At 51.9% G+C, this 13,425-nt stretch overlaps 1 protein-coding gene across 1 annotated transcript in view; it reads right to left on the bottom strand.

Moving 5' to 3' along the window:
• Positions 1–1,260: 1,260 nt before the first annotated feature.
• The window catches only part of PCGF3 (polycomb group ring finger 3), a 45,560-nt gene continuing 33,395 nt past the window's right edge, over positions 1,261–13,425 (bottom strand). Inside the window, exons 9-11 of the mRNA XM_063108341.1 lie at positions 6,754–6,891; positions 2,451–2,531; positions 1,261–1,691 (exon numbers count right to left, since the gene is read on the bottom strand). Of these exons, the coding sequence (XP_062964411.1) occupies positions 1,644–1,691; positions 2,451–2,531; positions 6,754–6,891 (267 nt within the window). The 3' untranslated portion in view covers positions 1,261–1,643. The remainder of the gene's footprint in view (positions 1,692–2,450; positions 2,532–6,753; positions 6,892–13,425) is intronic.

Raw genomic sequence — 13,425 nt, 5'->3', positions numbered from 1 at the left:
GGAAAGTACCTGGGCTCTGACGCTACTGGGAACCGCACCGTGGGGACAGGTGGCTTTGCGGGACGCTTCGGCAGCGTGTGTTCTGAGGTAGACAGGCAGCACTGAGCGCAGCGGCTGCTGGCAGCCCTCGTCCGGCAGCTCTGGAAGGTGACAGGAGCAGCGGCGCAGCAGTCCTGGGAGCTCGCGGGCTTCAGTAGAGAGGCGAGTGTGACCAGTTCCTGACAAAGAACTTGTGTTTGTGTTTACGTTTTGACAAGGCCTGACATTAAAACCACTTGGGTTAATCAACGTGACTGTTTTTTCCTGGCTAAGACTGGGTCTCGTCAGTGGCTGCTTCTGACATTTTGCGTTTATGAAGCAGGAAGCAGAAAAAACAAAACGGAACGTCCATGAGCCCAATGACAACTTTCAACACAAATTCAAGAAAAGAGTCTCGTCACTAAGGTGAAACGCTTCATGGAAAACCTGTGCGGTGGCTGGTCACCACCTAGGACCCCTGGAGACGGGACGACCACAGGGGTCACCGGGCCGTCTTGGGAGGGACAGAGGACGGGGCGGGGCCCGAGAGCTCGACAAGAACAGAACGGAAGGGCCGGGCAGAGGTCACGGCAGCGCCCCGGCCGCGGCCCCACCGCAGAGGGACAGACGCTAGCGCGCTGGCCAAGCACTCGTCCTCGCTTCCGCAGACACACTGCCACTGGGGGAGAGGGGCCGCGGCCTGCTGCCGTGAGGGGACGCCTCTCGCTCGGAGCAGCCGCCGGTGGCCTCCGCCCGCCCTCCCGGCCTCCAGAGCAGCGGCCGCGGCGAGCGCAGCGCGACGGCAGTGACCCGCCGGGGACCCTCCCGGGACCCCAAGCCTCCACCGCTGACCTCCCACAGGCCGCCAGCGCCTCACAAACAGCACCGGCCCTCGCAGCAAGACGAACGGCAAGGCACGTCAAATGACGGCACGGGACAATCTGTGTCCCTGTCAGTGAGAGTGACCCACGCAAACAAGGATTCCCCCACCGAGCAGCGTGGAGCTGGCCGGCCGCCCCGGCGGTGTCCTGCCACATGCCACAGGGACCGCGCCCCGCTGCACCCGCCCGGGACGGGGCACACGTGGACAGCCAGCGCAGCCACTGTCCTGTGTCTACAGGGTGGAAGTTAAACAGCACGGCTAGGCCAGTGTGAGTGGAAACCTTCGGGGGCGCTTTTAAATGAAACTTTTATCAATCCTGCGCGTCTTCAGGAAGCCAAAGGCAACATAAACTGCGTCGCTCACCAGGAAAAGACATTTTTTCAATAACTTAGGAAGGATTCAATAAAATACACATATTTCTGAGGCTTATCAAGAAACTAATCCATGAACTGAACTGAAACGAACGCAGATTTCAAGACCTGGACAGCAGGCGAGGGCGGCTCGCGTCGGAGGCCGCTGTCCGCGGCGGGCGGGACGCTCAGGGCTGACTGGGACCGCAGCAGGAGCGCCGGGCGCTGCGGGCTGTGAAGTGTTTCCATCCGGTGTGAACGCGGTGCTGGTAGTGTCTCGATGAGTGTGGATTCTCGCATACAAAAGTTATAAATATCCTCTATTCAGAAATCTGGTCCACACCACACCCAGAGGCCACCTGCGCGGCCACCAGGGCTGCGCGCGGCGCCGCTCACAGCAGGTCCATCTTGGGTCTGTAGTGCAGCAGCAGAGGCGCCTTCTGGAAGACAAGAGAACACGCGAGCCCCTCAGTGTGGAGGCGGCGGCAGAGGCAGATGCCACCAGCGCGTCTGGAAGGTCGTGTCAGCAATGCTGTGCCTGAAACCTCCCGGTCCCGGCGACGCGGAGGTGGGTGGGCCTGAGGCTGGAACAGCCCCTTCCCCTCGGTCCCAGGTCACCCGCAGCTGCCAGTCTGGCGCCTGCCCGTCCACCTGCTCCTCCCTCCTCTTCTCCCTCCAACCCTCTGGCCCGGCCTCTGCGGGGCTCTGGCCCCTGCTGGGGCTGCTGTCTGGCTCCTGCTTCTCCCCAGGCAGCACCTCCCGCCGGAGCGGGGAGCAACCACTGGCCAGCCCTGGAAATGGGATTCCACATCAGGTCCCTGCTTCAGAAAGAGGCGCCGAAAGGCGTGAGGGTCCACTGACTGCCGCGGTCACTGCCCCCCACCCACTGCAGAGCCCAGCACTCTGTCCCGCGGGCGCCTGGCCTCCAGCACCTCAGGAGGGGAGGGTGTGTGAAGACCAGGCACCCGTGGGAGCCTGGCTGGCAGCTGGCAGCTCTTGTCTGGTGACTCAGCCTTGTGTGGGCCAAGCTAACTCTGAGGTCAGCAATTCTGGAAAGACCATTCCTGTGTTTCACAACACTCTCTGGGACTGAATCACCACTTTAAGCTCTTAGATGAAAGACACACAGGAAAGGGCTGCGTTTGCAGCAGAGTCTGGAAATCATGTGGAACCCATCACTACGAAGCAGCGAGACTCACCTTGAACCTCCACCTCGTGACGACCACGAACTTGAGTGTGTGGTCCTTGCCCAGGATCTCCTCATTGCATAAGATGTCCAGCTGTGGGAGAGAAGCTGCAGTCAGGGCACGCGGACGCGGTGCTCAGCATGGACACGCCACCACTCATGCCCTGGCCATGCTGGCGCTGCTGCCAATCAGCGAGTTCGAAAGAGCAAAATCTCACGTGCCTTTGAAGCACTGACCTCTGCCACCCATGCAACGATGAACGTCTACGGAAATGCACTTTGGCTCATTTTTTCACTTATCCCTGCCTCATGCCAACAAGGACACTTGGAGCAACATACGAGCTATGACGTGTCAGGAACAAGCCTGTTGAAGGATCAACCTTCCTTCACAGGATTGCAGACACAGGCAGGGCCCTTCGAAGCCCGAGATGCAGGTCCAGCTGCCCCACACATGGTTGGCGGTGTCCAGCCGCATGCGCTGTCCCCGCCATGTTCCTCCCTCCCGGGTCACACCATGGTCACCGTCACAGCACCCGCTGAGATACAGGGACACATGGTTTGCATGGGAGCTGCCAGCCCCAAGGGCCTAAGGATCGTGAACGGTTGTCAGCTGCGGAACTGGGTGCTTCCTACCTGGGACAGTGTAGGAGCCTGGGAGCACTTGAGACATTCCCCGCCCCACACCCACACACTCCACCTTCCCACGCCTCATGGGGCTGCTTCCACCCAGAGATCACCCTGTCCCCTGGCAGTGCCCACCTCTTGGTCAAGCTTGTCCCTATCAAAATAGTGGAAAAAATTTAATAGGCTTCCCGATCTTTTTAAAAAAAAATTAAATAGACTTTTTGAGAGCAGTTTTTTTTTTTTTTTTTTTTTTTTTTTTTTGTCGTTTTTTCGTGACCAGCACTCAGCCAGTGAGCGCACCAGTCATTCTTATATAGGATCCGAACCCGCGGCGGGAGCGTTGCTGCGCTCCCAGTGCAGCACTCTACCAAGTGCGCCACGGGCTCGGCCCTTGAGAGCAGTTTTAAGTTCACGTCAAAACCGAGCAGCAGGTACAGAGTCCCCACACGCCCCAACCCCCACGCACACAGCCGCCCCACCGGAACACCCTCGAGCGCTCCAGCTGAGGAACCCACATCAGCACGTGGCCAGTGCCCAGAGCCCACAGTCAACATCAGAGCCCACTCCTGGGCTGGACATTTTGTGGGTGTGCATAGATGGCCAATGACATGTGTCCCCCACGACAGTGTCACACACACTAGTGCCACTGCCCTGAAATTCCCCTTGCTCACCTACTCATCCCTCCGTCCCCTGACCCTGGCAACCCCTCACTGTTCTCGTTTCCACAGTTCTGCCTTTTCCAGAATGTCCTGCACCAGGAACCGTGCGCTGTGCAGCCTCCTGACTGGCCTTTCACTCAGCAGCCCGACCCACGGTCCTCCACGTGCTCTCACGGCTTGGATGTGCGTTTCTTCTTAGCTCTGAACAACACCCCGTTGTCTGGACGGGCCACGGCCTATCTGTTCACCCACTGAAGGGCATCTCGGTTGCTTCCACGAACTGGCAATTACGAATAAGGTTGCTTTAAACACACGTGTGCAGGTTTTTGTGTGGACATGTCTTCAGCTCCTCAGGATAAATACCAGGGAGCACATCTGCTGGATTACACAGAAAGACTGTTTTTAGTTTTGTCAGAAACCACCAAACTGCCTTCCATGCGCATCCCAGCAGCAGAAGTGGGAGCTCCTGTGGCTCTACGCCAGCACTCTGAATTTTGGCCATTTTAACAGGTGTGCACTGGTGTCTCACTGTCGGATGGTCTTTCAAACTTCTCCCTCGGGGCAGAGGGAGAAGGGTCCCCCATCTGCATGAGTGGCCAGGCCTTGGGGACACCCATGAGAGGCATGGTCAGCCCACCAGCAAGCTGCCCGGGCAATGGCCGCTGCACAGGAGAGCAACTCCAAGGACAGCAGAAGATAATCGGCATCTGAGGCCACCTTGCGCCACACCTCCAGTGGCCCATGCTGTCCTCAGCAACCTTCCACCTGAGTGGATTTTCCACCCTCGTGAGCCTGCTCACGTCCATGCTCTGCCCTCTGCACCGGGGCTGTGTGCCCCAGAACCCAGGCCCAGCTGTCCCTGGCAAGGCAATAGTGCCCTCATCCTGTGGTGAGTCCTGGGGACCCTCCAATCCTCCATCCTGCTGCTGCCCAGAATCTGCAAAGGTGGCACATGCCTGTAGGGCACCTCAGGGACGGCACAGGGCTCTGAGACGCACCTTGAGACTCACCCCATGCTGCCAGCTGCTGAAGGGAGCACTCAAGAGAGCTGGTCACACCCTGGTGCAGGAAAACCTCACATCCCTCCCTCTAGTGGTTTCTGCACAGGAAATGTCCCTGCTCCTGGGAAAGGCCAACCTCGCTCACTGATGCCCGTCCCTTGCAAGGGTGTCTTGAGCTTCCCTCCCCCTTGCAGGGAACCAAAGCACCCCACTGTCCCCACGTCCCCAGCCAGAACCACTTCTCTCCCTTCTCTCAGCTCGGCTGTGTCCAACCTCTGTCTGAGGTGGGCTCCAACCTGCAGTCATTCCTTATTCTTCCCCCATCCACAATCCCACCGAAACCCACCAGTACATTGTTTTGACTTTCTCTGTTTTAGTCTCCAGAGACTGTCATCGAAACTACCACAAACAAGGCAGCTTAAAACAAAGGAAATTTAATCTCTTGGTCTGCGGCTCAGAAGCCTGAAATCCCTCCAAAAGCTCAGGAGAGTGCTATACCAGAACCCTGCAGACGGCCACACCTCCAGCAGCCCATGCGTCCTCGGCATAAAGAACAGAGGTTTATTTCCTCACACTTCCAGAGGCGGGAATGAGTGAACCCACCCTGCAAGCCCTTTGAGTAATGGCATTAATCCATCGATGAGGACAGAACCCTCTCGACCTAACACCCCTGAAAGGCCCCACCTCCCAATGCTGCCGTGCTGGGATCAAGTCTCCAAACCACACATTTTGGGGGACAGACTCAGACCAGAGCAGGCAGGGTCCCTCCTGGCCTCTCCTGGCCGTGGTGGTCCGGGGTTCCTGGGCTCCTGGCTGCTCCTCCAGTCCTTGTCTCTTCTTCATGCTCTCGCGTCTGGGCCTCAGATCCTCCTCTGCCTCCTGCTTGTGAGAACTCTTGTCACAGGATTTAGGGTCCATCCAGAATATGCAGGATGGTCTTGTCTTAAGATCTTTAACTTAATTACATCTGCAAAGATCCTTTTTCCAAATAAGGTCATGTTCATGGGTTCTGGGGTCAGGTATGGGTTTGTCTTTTGAGGCCACTGTTCAACCCACAGCTCTCTCCAGAACACATCCAGGTCTGTGTACTTTTCCACCATCTCTGCCACCACCTGTCCTTCTCCCCGGGATGCCTGCCACCGGCCTCTCCTACCTCCATCTCTACAACCACAGTGTTTTCTACAAAGCCCAAGAGATCTTCTAAAACTGCACCTCAAGCTGCGCACCCCTGCGCAATGCCCCTGCCACTGCCCGAGCTCTCGTGCCAACGCTGCTCTCCAGTCCCCAGCCCTCCCACACACCGAATGTCATGGGTTTTACTTTATCCTCAGAACAGAGGGTCCTGGCTTGCAATTTTCAACTTCATGATGCTGTAGAGGTGGTACATGTTCCCTGGAGACCAGACCTTGCATTCCCACAAAACCGTTCTGTTTCTCACTTTCAGTGCAGTATTCAATAAATTACATGAGATGTTCAATACCTCATTATAAAACAGGCTTTGCGTGAGATGATGTCGACCAACTGCAGGCTCAGGTAGGTGTCTGCGCGCGTTTTAGGTGGGCTCGTTAGATAAGGAGTATTAAATGCACTTTCGATTTACAATGGGTTCACTGGATGCAGCCCCACTGCAAGCGAGTCGAGGAGCATCTGTGCTTAGCACAACTTGAACGCAACTCACCGATCTTTCCACCCACCCACTCATTCACCACTTCCCTCGATCCCCATCTGCTGAAGTTAAAGAACAGAATTCCTCTCTGCGACAAAAACCTCTACCCTATTTTAAAAGGATCTCGCTGGCCACCCCGCCCAATCCTCTTTTCTGCTAACAGTGGGCCCTGCGTCCCCAGTCTCTGGGCTTTTCAGTCCTCACTTGCTGCCTCCTGTCACATTACCTGGTGGGGCAGGCAAAGCAAAGTGAGTTTTTCTGATTAAAATCTCCCGAGTTGTGAGAAAAACCCAAAGAATTTTAGAAGCATCGCTTTCACCAATAAGAAACGGCTCATCACAGCTGTGCTTACGGTTCAGCCGTTACCTCGTTGAAGGACGACAGGTTGAGCTTTTTGGCGATGAACTTCTTCAGGTGCAGGACGGTGGCCTGGGCCGAGCAGCGGATCCACTTCCGCTTCAGCCCCCGCAGCTTGCTGCTGTTACACTCCAGACAGATGCTCACCTTCGAGAGAAAGCACACGTGAGCCGGACTCATCAGGAGGGACCTCACTGGGCTGTTCTCTGGAGACTTTCTCAGATATCCAATAATTCCTAATCTAGGAATGCCGACCTTTCTGAAATCACAAATCTGTGTTGTCCTCAACACGAGAAAAATAATTTTACTTCCATCATTTTACACATACTATCTTAAAATCTATTTATCAATTGCTTGCCACTTTATGAATTATAATCTAACCCCGTTAAGTCTGTTTCATTTACACAGTTATTCAGAGTGAATCCACAGCAGGCGCTGAGTCCTTGGTCTCTGAATTGAACCTGTCCTGAGAGCTCCAGCCAGTGGTGTACAAGCAGTCACCCCACATCTCGCAAAGAGTCATGGAAAGACACATGGCAAACGGTGGCAGGCGTCCCTGACCCTGCACCACTGCATCAAGGAAGGTTTTATGAAGGACGTGGCACTGCATGGGGCCCCTAGGAAGATAGCAAATGCACCCGAGAAGAAAAGAGCATTCCTGGCAGAGGAAAAGCAAGGAATGAGCAAAATCACAAAGCATGACAGTCCCCGGTTACACTGCAGATGGTCAACAGTTCGGTGTGACCAGAGCACAGGGCATGCGGCAGGGGACCCGCAAGAATGCCCAGTAGATGCAAAAGGACATCTGCTAAGGGGGGACAGACACAGGCACCGAGGACCACTGAGAAAGCCCACCAGAGACACCAACGGCAGGGGTCACGGTGAGCAGTTTTCCAGGAGTGGCTCCGGCGGACAGCATGACGGAGCGCTGAGAATTCAGGTGAAAGAATTAACAAAGGAATCGACTGAAATATGTACATCTAAAATCACAAGAGATACAAAAGAAGGAATTAAAATATAAGACACCATGAGTGAGGAACAGCCAGCTATAAAAGATAACCAAATTTAACTTCTAAAAATAAAAAACACATTCAAACTAAAAACTCAACGAATGGCTGAGACACTGATTAGTCTCAAGGATCATGGAATAATCTTCTGAAAGACCATTTGGAGAAGTAGAGAGACAGAGATACCAATTAAAATAATAAAACAAGAAAAGCTAGGAGAGAAGAGGTAGAAGATCCCACAGCAGACAGGGAACGGAGCTCAGAGGGAGAGAACAGAGAACCAGGGAATGACGACTAAGGATCCCCCCAAACAATCAAACACGTAAATCCTCATATTCGGGAAGCAAAATAACCCAATACAAAATAAATATAAAGAAACGTACACCTGGACATGCAGAAATACCCGAGGTCACACAATTCGGGCGGACTCTGCACAAAGCAGGGTCAGCCACCCAGCGGCGAGTTTGCACGGTGGCGGCCGACCCAGGAGACAAGGCGCCACCCTGCAGCGTGGACGGAACACAGACGCATTCCACAGAAACGGAGCCACTGACGGGGACTGTGAGGAGATGGTGAGTGTAGGAAGGCAGACCCGAGTCTGAGGACGCAGGAGGCGAGGCAGCAGGCACGACCCAACTAAGACAACAGGAGCAGGACGGACAACGTGCAAACCAGCAGAAGCAAAAAAGCGATTAGGGAACTTACTAATTCAGAAGACAGGAAAGGGGAAAGTGAAAAAATGCAACTGACAAGTGAAAACTAAAGCAGACATCAATTCAGATTTACCAATAATCGTGGGAAATGTAAAACGTTAAAGAAATTTGATTTGATTTTCAAAAAAATCTAGGTCTGTGGTGTAAAATGTCACATTTAGGAAAGACGTTTAAAAAATTTTAATACTAGGTAAATACTAACCAAAAGAAAGCTACCATGGCTAGATTAGTATCAGACAAAGCACACTTTTTTTGTCTTTTTCGTGACCGGCACTCAGCCAGTGAGTGCACCGGCCGTTCCCATATAGGATCCGAACCAGCGGCGGGAGCGTCGCTGCGCTCCCAGCGCCGCACTCTCCCGAGTGCGCCACGGGCTCGGCCCTGACAAAGCACACTTTAAGAAATAAAGCTTAAGGAGAAAACATTCCATAAGGATGAGAAACATTGACAGAATGACATAATAAGAAACAGCAAAATCCACAGTCACGCTGGGGGCTTTGCGTTTCTCTTAGTGAGTGACAGCGGGGTCCTGCCCTCCCCAGCAGATACCTTCCCAGGAGACGCCTGAGCAGGGCCGTGCAGACCACATGCAGCCAGGTGAGGAATCACGGGTCTGCAACATGCAGGTCTGCGGCAGCACTGGCGGGAGAGCCCCCATACCCACCAGCAAGGCACTCAGGCACAGATCTCCCCGCCCCCCAGGGCAGCAGAGACCCCAGGGTACCGTCCTGGAGCCCTCAGGCTCTGCTGCCCCAGGAAACCAGAGGCACAGGCTCTCTTCTTATGTCAGAAAAGGGGGAAATAAGAAAGTACGTTCATTTTTGCTGGGATTTGCATGCGTACAGGAAGCAATCACAAAGTGGTTCTCAACACAGAGGCTGGGGCAGTGACAAGGACAGCGAAATTTAGACCTTTTATATCATATTAATCTTGGACTATATGAATGTATTATCTGCTTAAATACACTAAACTACGAACATGATTGTAATTTTGTAACAAGTTTATCAAGGTATGCTTTATATGCACCTCTTTTAAGTATACAATTCAATAACTTTCAGTAAATTTAGAGTGGTGCATCTGTCCCCACGGTGTCTGATCACCCCGACAGCCCCACCTGCCTACAGCTGGGCTGGTTCCGACGCTCCCTGTGAAGGAAGCCGCAGGCCCTAGTCCTTGGCACTGGCTTCCTCATGTAGCACATGACTCTGAGGCTCGTCCCCACTACAGCACGCCTCAGCGGCTCGCTCCTTTCTCACTGCTGACTAGTGTTTCACTGTGTGAACGTGTCAGGTTTTGTTTACTGATTCATCAGCCGATGAACACCTGGGCTGTTCATGGTTTGGCTGCTATCAACAATGCTGCTATGCGCACTTGTGTAACCATCTTTGTGTGGACCTATGTTTCCACTTCTCTTGGGTAGACATGCAGAAGGAGAATTGCTGGGCTGTATGGTAAATTTAAACTTAACTCTTTAAGATAGCGCCAAACTATTTCCCAAAGTGGCTGCACTATTTTGAATTCCCACCAGTGGCACATGAGGGTTCCCACTTGTCCAGGTCCTTGTCAGTACTCGTTACTGGGTTTTTGGATAGTGGCTGTCCTAGTAGGCATGAGGTGCGATGTTGTGGTGGTTTTGATCTACATTTCCCTAATCACTAGTGGTGCTGAGTGTCTTTTCATGTGACTATTGACCATGTGTGCGTTGTCTTTGGTGAAATGTCGACTCAAGTCTTTTACCTGTTTCTTATTTGGGTATAAGAGTTGTATATTCTGGGTACAAATCCTTTATCACAATATGACTTGCAGACATTTTATCCCAGTCCGAGGCTTATGCTTCCACTTTCTTAACAGTATCTTCTGAAGGGCAGCAATAGATCAAGTCGGCTCGTTGTTTTCTTTGCTGGATTGTGCTTCTGGTGTTGAAAATGAGAACCCAAGGCCCAAGGTCCTAAAGAGCTTCTCCCATGTCTTCTTGAAAAAGTTTTATAGTTTTAGCTCTTACAATTTGAGTTAATTTTTGCACAGATGCCCCTCAACTTATGATGGGGTTATATCCCAATAAACCAAATCCACTGTAGGTTCAAAATATCGTTAAGTCAAACATGCATTTAACACACCTAACTTACTGAACATGGGGGTAGCCTAGCCTACCTTACACATGCTCAGAACACTTACTTGACCCTGCAGTTGGGCAACACGAACCCTCTAACACAAAGCCTACAGTGCTGAGTATCTCATATGATTTACTGAATACTGCACTAAACGTGAAAGACCGAGCCATGCTTGAAGTGCACTTGACCCTGCAGTTGGGCAACACGAACCCTCTACCACAAAGCCTACAGTGCTGAGTATCTCATATGATTTACTGAATACTGCACTAAACGTGAAAGACCGAGCCATGCTTGAAGTGCACTTGACCCTGCAGTTGGGCAACACGAACCCTCTAACACAAAGCCTACAGTGCTGGGTATCTCATATGATTTACTGAATACTGCACTAAACGTGAAAGACCGAGCCATGCTTGAAGTGCACTTGACCCTGCAGTTGGGCAACACGAACCCTCTCACACAAAGCCTACAGTGCTGGGTATCTCATATGATTTACTGAATACTGCACTAAACGTGAAAGACCGAGCCATGCTTGAAGTGCAGTTTCTATTGGACACAGATCGCTTTCACACCATCATAAAGTCAAAAAATTGTGAAGTGGGTAAGTCTGTATGTGAAATGAGACATAAATCCATCTTCTGCTTGGGGATGTCCATCTGTCCCAGCACCATTTGCTGAAAAACAATTGGCCATAAACCTAAAGGTTTATTTGTAGACTCCAGTTTATCCCACGGAGTTATCAGTCTGTCTTCATGCCTGTAACACAATATCTTGATTACTGTAGCTGTATAGGAAGTTTTGATGTTTAGAATTTTCAATGTGTACTTTTAAAAAAGACCCAATAACAAAACAAATAACCCAATTAAAAAATGGCCAAAGGACTTGAATAGACATTTCTCCAAAGAAGATACACAGAGGCCAATAAATACATGAAAACATGCTCAACATCACTAGTCATTAGGGAAACGCAGATCAAAACCACGATGAGATAGCACCTTGCACCCACCAGGATGGCTACTGTAACAAAACAGAAAGTAACAAGTGCTGGTGAGGACACGGAAAGACAGGAGCCCTCGTTCTCAGATGGGATGCCAAGTGGTGCAGCCGCTGCAGAGAGCATGACGCGGTTCCTCCAGATAAATATCCCCCCAAACAAACAACATAAAACACCATATGATCCAGCAATCCCACTTCTGGGGATATACACAAAAGAACTGACAGCAGGGTCTTCGGGAGATGTTCGCACACCCACGTGCACAGCATCACTCACAACAGCCAGGAGGTGGAAGCGCCCAAGTGTCAGTCGACAGGCGAACGGATAAACAGAAGGTTGAGGACATTATGCTAATTGAAATAAGCCAGTCACGAGACAAATACTGTCTGTTTCCACCTTTGTAAGGTCCCTAGAACAGTCAAAACCACAGAGGTAGAAAAGTAGAAGAGTGGCTGCCAGGGCAGAGAGGAGTCAGGGCTCAGTGGGGACAGAACTTCAGCTTGAGAGGACGGAGAGTTAGGGAGACGGGCAGCGGCGGTGGCTGCACCACGTGAACACGCTCAGCACACTGAATTGTGTGCCTAAAAACTGTCAAGATAGCAACTTTTATATTTTCTGTATTTTAATGTGATAAAAAAATTGGGGGGAAAACCCACGGGTCAAAAAAAAATCATAGTGAGAATTTTAAATTATTTAGTACCAAATCGTACAGCCAGAAACTACATGTACGTCCAACTCAAGAGGCTGGAGAAGGGACAGAGGAGCAGGACAGCAGCGGCTGAGCAGGACACACCCCGCCCCGCAGAGCGTGAGAAGACAGGAGACAGGGACGGCGCCCAGAACAGAACCGGACCAACAGCTGCAGACGCGGTGACGGTCAAGAAGCAGACACGAGTGTTCTGGGGACCATTTTATGCAAAAGAAGTTTACAACTTAAGTCCAAGTAGAGAATTTCCTAAAAAAGACAAGAAACATAAATGAACTAAAGAAGATAAAGAAAAAAAAAGAAACGAAGATCTGTGTATAGTTAAAATTGATCAAGATCTGGTGGTTTTACAGATAGTTTTACTAACATTCAATAAACTGATGGTCCCAATCTCATGCACATTCTTCCAGACAATAGAAATGTGGAATTCTCCAGCTGCAAGACTTGCATGCCTTTGGTAGCAAAGCTACACAGACACACGTGAAGACAGGAAAAGTACAGGCCAACCTCAGCCTGAACACACACGCACAGTTCTCAGTGAACGTTAGCCAGCCAGATGCAGAATGTACTTTTAAAAGCATGATCTAATTCAGTTTATCCCAGCGTGCAAGGGCAGCTTCACAATGGAAAAACACACCCACGCAGTTACTACGTTCACACCTTGAAGGGAAGCAATCAAGTGACTGCATCAACAGATGACAAAAAAGCATCTGATGAGACCCAACCCCCGTTCTCAGAAGAACTCTCAGCAAACTACAAATGGGAGGGAAGCCTCAGACATGATGAGGATGCGGACACCTCTGCGTGGACACGTGCCACAGGGTGGAAGTGCCAGTCCACACCCCCAGTCCTGGGTCTGGGCCACAAGGTGAAAAGACAGAGCCATAGGAGGCTCACAGGGATGAGGCCCAGTGCCCTCCCGTGCTATGCCATCGTTGCTCTGGTGTGTGAGGTGGCCCTGTCTCGCTTAGCTTTGCAGGACAGAGGACAGGGCAGGGCCATCACGGTGGCAGCATCCAGCGGGTCACTGACATGAGTCCTTTCTCCACCCAGGTGTTGCTGCCCAGATCCCCCAGCTAGGTGCACTTGGGGAAGGAGGCTGGAGCCACCCCAGCTAGTGTCATCCACAATAGGACCATCTCCCATCACAGCC

Source organism: Cynocephalus volans, chromosome 9 (genome assembly GCF_027409185.1).
Source record: "Cynocephalus volans isolate mCynVol1 chromosome 9, mCynVol1.pri, whole genome shotgun sequence".
Taxonomy (NCBI): domain Eukaryota; kingdom Metazoa; phylum Chordata; class Mammalia; order Dermoptera; family Cynocephalidae; genus Cynocephalus; species Cynocephalus volans.
The sequence above is the reverse complement of the archived record's forward strand: the minus strand, read 5'-3'. Positions and strand labels throughout refer to the sequence as shown.